Below are 10107 nucleotides of genomic sequence, written 5' to 3'. Positions count from 1 at the left end.
AAAGAATCTGGCTGGTTCTGTAAAGTAAAGGTTTGTTCCCAATAATAGGGTTACGATCCTAAAGTTAATGGTGGCTACTATTGCGTGTCACTTTCTTATTAGTTAGCTAGGCCACATATTTTGTTTTACCCACCATCATGCTACAAGTTGAACAAAAAATGTATGAATATTTTCTGTAAAATTTTCATCAATTTTATAAATGTAGCTATCAGTCTGGACACCAGTTTTGATTTCATTCCTTTAAGTCACGCACCGAATCCTTTTTTGGCTGCACCTTTTTTTCACACCTAAGGTTTTTTTTTATTATATTATATTATAATGTATCCATTATATGTTCATTCCTGAAATTGTATTATAATGTATCTACTATTTTTTCATTCTTAAAATTGCATTATAATGCAACCACTATCTATTAATTCCTGAAATTATATTATAATATAACCACTATCTGTTCATTCCTGAAATTATATTATAATATAACCACTATCTGTTCATGCCTGAAATTGTGTAATAATGTAATTACTCTTTTTATTCCTGAATGTTTACTATAATATCATCATTTGAAATCTGATTTTCAAACAAGACCCAAAACTCGAGCAATTTCAAATAGTTCACTATTTTTTTTTCAGGAGAATAAAGGATTATGTTTAATGAGTGTAATGAAATATATAGGCACAGATGTTGACGTCTTGTAAACTGGATGTTCAATATGAGTTAGCCTTGAGAACAAGCCAATCATAACCTGACACCAACAACTCTAGGTTATGATTGGCTAGCTCTCAAGGCCAACTCATATTGAACATCCTGTTTGAACTTCTCGTTTGAAAACCTTTACAACTTTTGAATGTTATCCTGTGTGATAACTTTTTAATCAGAATTGTTTGAAATATAGTATGAAAGATTTAACAATATTTTAGTTGAAGATATTTTTGCTGCAGAAGTTAATTTGTCCACAATATTTTTATAAAGAATTGTTACCTCTTTATGTGGTTTCATCTCAAATTTTCCTTTTTATTGTTGTTGTCAACAGGGTTGAAAGTGTGAACATCTCCTGGTGAGTCAGTAATACATTTATGAACTTATGTTCCAAAAGTCCAGGGTTTGATTCCCCTTGGTGGACATAGCAGATAACTGAATGTGACTTTGAGCTAAAACAAACACAAAAAGTGTGAAATGTGTGTGGCCAGTTAAAGGCTACTTGGCAGTTATATTTTAAAAACCATATATTTACTTTAGAAAAGTCTGATGTCATAAATTTTTGTTCATCTTTTTATTTAGACCTACTTATTTTTAGACTAGATGTTTCTAGATAATGGCATGGGCTTAGTGGGTGTAATGGAAATCATTGCAAAGTTGTTGCAGTTTGTACATATTTTGTACGTAAAGAGAAATATTCTCACCTCATTATCTGTCTAGTTCATACCTTAAACCTGCTTGCTAAGAACATTTTCAAACTCAAAACTAAAATCAAACTTGTAGAGAAAAGTCAACCACATTCCAAAGTTCTACCAAGATAAACACATTTAACAAGTACTCAAACATAGTGATTTTGAGAAAGAGGGAAAAATATATTGCTTTTTCTTTGCTTTCTTTACACTTAAAAATGCAGTTGAACCAAAGAAAATTTTACATAAAATACTTTTCTAGAAATAGAGCATCTCTAATAATGGGAAACTACTTCTACTGTATTGCAGTCAGTTAACTTTTAACTCTGGACTTCTTGAAATAGACTTTCTCTGTCTTACAGAGTTGAATCAAGCAAACATTAAGATTCAGCAATTGGAAGAGCAGCTTTGTTCTTGTGATCGTGAGTTGCAGCAGTGTCGAGATGCTATTGATGATTACCAGAGTCAGCTTGAAGGTGCAGAGGCTCAAAATGTTCTCCTGCGATGCCAAATCAAAGATCTTGAGGGAGATTTAGCAGAAGGACGAGATAGTCTTGAGTTTCTTCAAGTAGAGAGATCCACACTGACAGAGACAATACAGGAGTTGGAACAAACACTACTGTTAGCACGGGAGAAAGCGAATCAAGATAAAGCTTATATAGATGAGCTAAAAGATCGTTGTCAATGTCTTTATGACAAAATACAAGACAAAGAGTTTGTGTGATATGTTTCAACATTCTTAATACTTAATAGTGTTGGATGTACTTCTAATCTCTCTCTACTTTTAGATAAATTATATATCAGTTAAAAACTTTGTACTTACTTTTTCTTTTTTTTATTAATATTGAATGCACTTACAGATTACAAATTAAATCATTTAAAGTCTCAGTAGTAATTAATAAGTCACATTTATTCAATAAATAAAAACTATGTAGTTATTTAGCAATCCAGATTAAAAAATGAGAACATTTAAGACAATTAAAATGATCAATTATAAGGAGATTTGTTTTGTTGATATAAATAATAGTTCAGATTTGTGTTATAATTGATATTTACAGCTTTGTGAAAATATTTCTTTAAAATATTTAACTTTGGTGAGATAGAATGTCTATGTATTTGTGACGAGTATATTTTACATCAACAGGTTACAAAACCAAGTGCTGCAGGCCCAAATCAGTGCAACTGAAGGCCAAGCACAAGACCTGCTATTGAGCCAAGGAGCAGAACTCAGTACAATTGCTCTTGCTCTAACACAGCTTGGTTATCATGCGCATGCTCTATTAACTACAATAGTTGAGTATGCCGGAAATGACTTGCAACTCAACCAAGAGGTTTGTTTAAATCATTGTTATGTTTACATTTTACTGTTAGTTTTCTGAATGTGTAGTTTTTTCTATTTCAGCAGCAAACATTTGGTACATGGTAATTTTTTTTAAAGTTTAGTTTTCTTAACCTGTTTATTAGCTTTTTGTAGAAAATTAACATATCATGAAGTTGAATATCTTAGATATTGTTTCATGTTTCTCATGTCACTCATAAAATATTATAATTATTTCCTTTATATTTTTTCAGACTGATAATAATGTTGTTGTCTTGTGACAAATTGTTAGCTAGTTTTTAGAGTACAAATCATAACATTTGATTATAGAATCTTAAGTGATCATTCATCTTAGGATACCACATTTACTAGTATCTAACTAGTTCAACTATATTAATATTCTATATGTCCTGGTAACTAACTAGTTCAACTGTATTGATATTTTATATGTCCCAGTGTCTAACTAGTTCAACTATATTAATATTCTATATGTCCTGGTATCTAACTAGTTCAATTATATTAATATTCTATATGTCCTGGTATCTAACTAGTTCAATTATATTAATATTCTATATGTCCTGGTATCTAACTAGTTCAACTGTATTAATACTCTATATGTCCTGGTATCTAACTAGTTCAACTGTATTAATAATCTATATGTCCTGGTATTTAACTAGTTCAATTATATTAATACTCTATATGTCCTGGTATTTAACTAGTTCAACTGTATTAATACTCTATATGTCCTGGTATCTAACTAGTTCAACTGTATTAATACTCTATATGTTGAACTAGTTAGATACCAGGATTATATTAATACTCTATATGTCCTGGTATCTAACTAGTTGCACATAACAGGGATTGAATATGAATTTTAGCCTAATAAATTTTGAAGTTTGCTACTGAACTACCAAGTGGCATTACTTTAATGGTTTAATTTTAAATCTAGGTAAGTTTTAATGAGCTGATAATGCAGATACAGTGTAAATTAAACTCAAAATATTAATGGTGTGTATTTTTTGTGATATTAAAATTACAAAATTTATTGGTTATGGTTCTTTACTAGAATAATACCAGATTTATCATAATTAGTTATCAAAACTGAAAGGATTTGCTGTATGTTTTAAATCTTGATGCATTAAGCAAGTTGCTTCCTTGTAATAAAACTTGTTAGAGCTTGCTATAAATTATTGGTACACTATGTGCATACCACTTGCACATATTTAATTTGTACTTACCAAATGTATTATGTTTATGACATAATTTAATCCTTTTGTTTTATGAATTGTTTTGTTCGATTAGTAATTAGTGTTTTTGTTAGGTCTTAGATGAGATTATTTCTGATGCTGAAGATACAGATTCAGATGCTAGTGTTAAACATCCTGAAGAAACAGAAAATAACGAAGCTGATCATAATTTCAAGTTTAAAGAAAAGAAACTAAAACAACCATCTGATGAAAGATGTGGAGACATCAAAAAAGAAATAGTCATTGCTAAACCAGTCACAAACTTTCCTTCAAATGCATCACAAAAACAAAAACCGGGTTCCTTTGTTTGGTCAGTGATTCAAGCCTTTGAAGGAACAAAAGGTCAGTCAGACCTTCATTCCTCTACCAATTCCTTAAAAGAAACAAGTCCAAAACTTTACCAAAAGATATATAAAACTCATGCTGTCAGCCACCAGGAGGAAAAGACCACAAGACTCCTGAATGGTGAAACTGATCAGATCTGTGATGAACAATTATTGTTCAAAGATGTTGGTATCCCAGACAGAAAAATTCCTGGAAGTGCCTTCAGGCCCATAGGCCTTGCATCACCCTTCTGTTCCACTTCAGTAAAACCACAACAGAATGGGTTACAGACTGATCTCAACAAACTCCAACATGAAGCTGTTGTTGAAGATTGTAATGCTAGTAAACAACCTCGCAGTGGTTCCTTGGAGAGCATAGTGAAAAAAGTGAACCAGCTTTTTCAAAAAATGGCTAAGATGATAGAGTTAATGCATGAAAAATATAAAACCCAGCTTTTTGCTGTTTTGGAGGAAAAGTAAGTTATGACTTCAACTAACTTCTGATATTTGTGTTGGATTTTACTCATTATGGATGTAATTTGATTATTTTACATTTCTGCTTAATTATGATGCAGTACAGCAAATAAATAAAACTAGTACAGAAGTTTTGCTGTTGAGTTTGAGAGACTATAAAGTTCACATCAACACTAATCATTCTTCTTTAGATGTTTGGATCTACTAAGATTCCGATAACTAATCTGAGTAAACATAAGGAAAATTTAACATTGAATAATAATGTTTGATCTGTATCAAATATTTACTATCTAAGATATTGTAATAGGAATTTATTTGTTATTTTTTGCGAACTGTATATACATTTGAGATATTACTATGAATATAGTATCATTAGGTCTATAGGACAGACAAATGAAATCTTTATTTTCTGAAATGTTGTAACTTGTATAAGTATTTTTTTTTAATCTTGTATTTTAGCTCCATGCAATTTGATTAGACTTTTCCACATATCAATTCCTGCTAATGTTTTTTTTAAGATAAAAAAAAAAATTAAATGTAACAGAAATCTTCCATTACATCATCTGTGTTGTATGTTCTCACCCACCTATCATCATAACTACAAAAGTTTAGTTTTTGTAAAGCTTTATTTATGTTTCAGTATCATTTGATACCATGTAGACATTTTAGAAGTAGAATTTTAATGGACTGCTTCCAATCCTTGTTTCTTGAGTGGAAGGACCTGAAGAAAACCTCAGCAAAAATACTTTTCCTCTCGAGAAACAATAATTTCCAACCTTTATTTTTGAAATTTAAAGTTTTTATGTTTAATGTATCATGCTCGTGTCTGCGTTGAAGTTCAGTTTTTATCGTAGATCACCCAAATGGAAATCTCACAGTTGTTAAAAATTTATTTTATTATATGAAGGTGAAAGTACCTGAAAATTGTAAAAAAATTGTCATAAAATTTGCATAAAAACAAATTGATATGATGCAGTCTGTCAATGATACATTTGGCATAAAAATGTACACCTAAAAATATCAGAACGTAAATTGAAAGGTAATTTTTTTCTATCACATAAACTATAAAAATAACAACTTCCATAGATAAATTACTTAGTCCATTGGACTGACCCCATATTGAAAAACGAATGTTGACTTGAATTCTGAATCTACCACATGTATCTACACAAAATTTGACAAGTTTTTATTCAAATGGACAAATACAATGTACACAAAAACCAAATGTGTTATAAATGTATTTATACTCAAGGCATGTCTGTGAATTGTCAATATCAGTCTGACTGATAGTTTGACAAATCAGAGTGCAAGGTAATGTTTATGTGAAGAATAAAAATACTTTTGTCCATTGTACAGTTTGCATGTTGCATTTTCATAACCTCTAGGACTGCCAAAATGCATATTTATGGTTTGTTTCAGTATCCCTGTACACTGTATCTAGTATTTACTCTCCTTTACAACAAACTATCACTAATTCAGCAATGTAGGATAAAACGAATAGTTGATAATTGACATCAAACACATAATACAATGTTGAATGGCATGCTGTAAAAGCATGTGACTTGTGCACATTGACCCTCACTTGAGCACAGAGTTAAATTGTTAATGTGATTTATGAGAATATTTAGAATCTGAAATCCAATCTTAGTAACATATGATGTAGCACAACAGAGTGCTGTTATTTTAATGTGCACTTTTAGATGTACACATTTGTCACATCTGTTTATTTTATATTAGTAAATGTCTGAAGAAGAAAGTACAGTTCTTGGAAGAAAAACAAGACCAACTTCAGAAAGAGGTAGAAGCTAAAGATGATGTTCTTGAGCACACAACAGCCAAACTTGAAGAAATCTCAGAGAAACAAAAGGAGGAATTGGAATCCCATCAGAAAGAAATGGATGTAAGTTTTGACTCGTTGGTTGAACAATTTTTATTTAAAAAACAGAGCAATGAACATTATACATAGGTTTTTATAGTGGTTGATTGTCAAAAAACTACCAAGAAATGTTAAGATGAATAATGTTATATATGTGGATGGATGTAAAACAAAAAACATTGTGAATGTTAAAGAGAAAAAAGCTATATTTAAATTCTTCAAGTGGTATCCAACTGAGTAACTAGATAGGAATATCTAAGTAGGTAAATAAGGTTGTATATAAATATTGTAAAACTAATGAACACTGGTGCAAACTTAGATATTAAAATTGTATGATACATGGAAGCATCAGTGCACTCTAATGAACATTAGGATAGCAAGATATTAAACTATATAACACTTGGAAATCTGTAACATTAAATTAGACTAATGAACAATTATATAATTTGGTATTAAAATTGTACAACACATGAAAAACTGTAATGTTGACTGATGAACATCACTACAGTTCAATATTAAAACTACAGCATACCGAAGTCTGTAGCTCTATCTTGGCTTATTGAAGTGAATATATAGTTGAAATACACAAGTCATTAATTTTGATTTATCTTATTGAGCATTAACAAAAACTGATGTTTCATTTAGCTTAACAAACCTTGACAAAAACTGTTATTTCATTTAATTTTGATAAGCATTGACAAAAACTGGTGTTTCATTTAATTTTAATAATATGCATTAACAAAATCTGATGTTTTGTTTAACATCACAATCATTAACAAAATCTGATGTTTTGTTTAACATCACAATCATTAACTAAAACTGATGTATCATTTAAGTTAACAATCATTAACAAAAGAACTAGTGTTTCACTTAACAAAAACTGATGTTCATTTAACTTAAAACCCATTAAAAGTTTTCATTTAACTTAACAACCATTAATAAAACCTGATGTCTCAATCTTGTTTTAATATCCCTTTTATGAATTCAGCTGCTGCAAAAACAGGTGGAACAGATGTGGGAAAAGAATCACTGTTTGGAAGCGGTTAATATTGAACAATCTCGGCAAATAAAAGAGGAAATTAAAAAGACATATGAAACGGCTCCACAACAGATGGGAATGGAATCTATGGTGAATGCTCTGACCATCTGTGACAAACTTGCTCTTAAACAGGAGGTATGGTTTTGCAGCTGTTTCACTCAGGTGATGAAATTTTGTTATACACACACAGAGTAATATTTCAAACAGGTGTGAATTTGCAACTTTTTCATACATATGATAGACTTTTGCTATGCACTCATGATATTTCATACAAGGATGTAATTTTGTATCTCTTTTGTACAGTAGATATTACTGAGATTTTATTTTTTTGTGTTACTCAGTAGTTTTCAAACTCGGTATAATTTTAAATTTTATTGGCTGCATAACTGTGCTGTTGAAGAAATAAGAATATGGCCTTATCCAATAACTGGTGAGGTTTTAAGAAATTGAGAAACATATTTGTGTTTTATGTTGTGCTTCTTGCAGAAGAGTTTTTCTTTTTATGTGAAAAACAGATAAGAACTAATTATTGAAATATAAATATTTCAGCCAGAATATATATATATATATATATTTATTTTTCCATCTCAGATTGTTTGCCTAAAAAAAGCCTTAGAAACAAAAGGGGAATTGCTTCATAACATGGATGACAAGTATGCTCGTAACAAGGAAGTTTGGGAAGATAACTGTAGGAAGGCAGAGATGGAAATTCAGATGCTTGATGATATAATTTATCAGTGTATTGATGTAAGTGGCAGACTTCTTTCGACAAAGAGAGTTAATGCTCTATTTGATAAATTCAAATACTACATTAAATGCAGAACTCTGTAGATTTTATTTTTTCACAATTCCAAGTTTTCTGTGAGAATAAATTATATATATATATATATATATATGTGAAAAAAATTGTATATATATAGATAATTTATGTGCATTTATAGACTGTGTGTTTGAGTTCACGTGTCTGTATTCCAGGAACACATTTTACATAAGTTCACCTTTATCTCACCAGATTTTCAAGGTTCAGAAATGAATTAATGGTACATAATAGTTCAATGACTGCAACTTGATGTTTAAAAATTTAACTAACAGCTAATGATTAGTAAGTTATGGAAACAAAAAGTTGAAATTAAATATCTTGTTAGAAAGAATCAGGAAACTTACGTGTTTGAAAATTTAATGATTAGATATTTTACATATCTTGCTGAAGATGACTTGCTGTTTTATGCGAGTCACAGTTACAGTTTGATAATTTTAATACAGTTTACTTGCAGGTTTGTCTTGTTTATATTCAAATTACTAAAATGTATATCAAGTATAAACAACCAGATAATGCTAATAAACTAAAAATTATGATTATGTTTTTAACTAGCTTGTTAGTGAAATATGTGTTGTATTTGTAAAACAATATAAAGTGTTTGTTTCTATTGTTTTAATCTTTTAAGTTTTTTTTTTGTCTTTACACTTCCTGCCATTTACTCTCATGCAGCTATTTCTCTATTTTCATATAATTCATGTTTTCTGGTGATCCATCTTTTTTTTTTTCATATATATGACTTTTCTCTTCATGCTAAACATCTGTTATTACATAATTTCTGTCTCTAGGCAACCTGGTTTTTCAAATAATTTATGTTTTTAAGCTATCCACTGTTTTCAGACTATCTATCTGTTGTCATGTAATTTCGATCTTCAGATTACAGATATATCTTCTTGTACTTCGTATAGTTTATTAAAACATTTTTTTTTCTTCCTATATTATTAAGTTCTCCACCAGTTTTTGTTCATTTCTGTATACTTAAGACTCCTGGAGACTTCAGTATTTTTTCTTTATTTGCCTATTGTTTTTCTATCTTTCTAGACTCTCCAAAGCATTCCAGAAGTGGTAAATTCCTGTGAGTCTCTAAGGAAGCTGATGACTCTTCTGAATGGTGGGTCGGCATCCTACAACCCAAGTGCCATCTCCTTTAACAAGAGAGACAATCCTTTCAGTCAAACTAGAATGACAGTTTGATGCACCATGAGAATTAACACAAAATTATTCACCAAACAAAGTCAAGTTCTTTATTAAATGTTGTGTATAGAATGTGATTTAATGCTTTGTTATATATATTTTTTATGAGCTTTGTAGCCAGTGGCTTTATTTTGTTTTATTGATCAATAAATATAGTAAACAATTTTGTAGAACTCCTTATGTCTTGGTAATACTTTGGAGAGACGTATGATCCATTAATATGTTTAGGTATGGATCAGTATATAAAAGTAACTATACCTTTTAAGTAATTTTGTATAGAACAACATACATCTCCAGCAAAGAATAAAATTAACTTTTGTGGTTTATGTGGGAAAAATTATTTAAATTAGTGAGTATAATGATGTTTAATTGTGAATGATACATGGCTATGTAAAATGATGAGCAACGATGCTTAATTAGTGTAGTGATACATG

At 29.9% G+C, this 10107-nt stretch overlaps 1 protein-coding gene across 8 annotated transcripts in view; it reads left to right on the top strand.

Moving 5' to 3' along the window:
* LOC106478264 (sperm-associated antigen 5-like) overlaps positions 1-9839 on the top strand; it is a 42408-nt gene extending 32569 nt beyond the window's left edge. For 7 of the 8 annotated variants that reach the window (XM_022381822.1, XM_022381825.1, XM_022381821.1 and 4 more), the window contains exons 5-11: positions 1748-2108; positions 2530-2716; positions 4025-4749; positions 6485-6647; positions 7612-7797; positions 8254-8409; positions 9521-9839. In XM_022381822.1, the coding sequence (XP_022237530.1) occupies positions 1748-2108; positions 2530-2716; positions 4025-4749; positions 6485-6647; positions 7612-7797; positions 8254-8409; positions 9521-9673 (1931 nt within the window). In that variant the 3' untranslated portion in view covers positions 9674-9839. The remainder of the gene's footprint in view (positions 1-1747; positions 2109-2529; positions 2717-4024; positions 4750-6484; positions 6648-7611; positions 7798-8253; positions 8410-9520) is intronic. The other variant, XM_013938795.2, reaches the window with a different exon arrangement.
* Positions 9840-10107: the final 268 nt, after the last annotated feature.

This window comes from Limulus polyphemus, unplaced genomic scaffold, assembly GCF_000517525.1.
Source record: "Limulus polyphemus unplaced genomic scaffold, Limulus_polyphemus-2.1.2 Scaffold194, whole genome shotgun sequence".
NCBI classification, from domain to species: Eukaryota; Metazoa; Arthropoda; class Merostomata; order Xiphosura; family Limulidae; genus Limulus; species Limulus polyphemus.
This window is presented reverse-complemented; position numbering and strand designations above follow the sequence as displayed.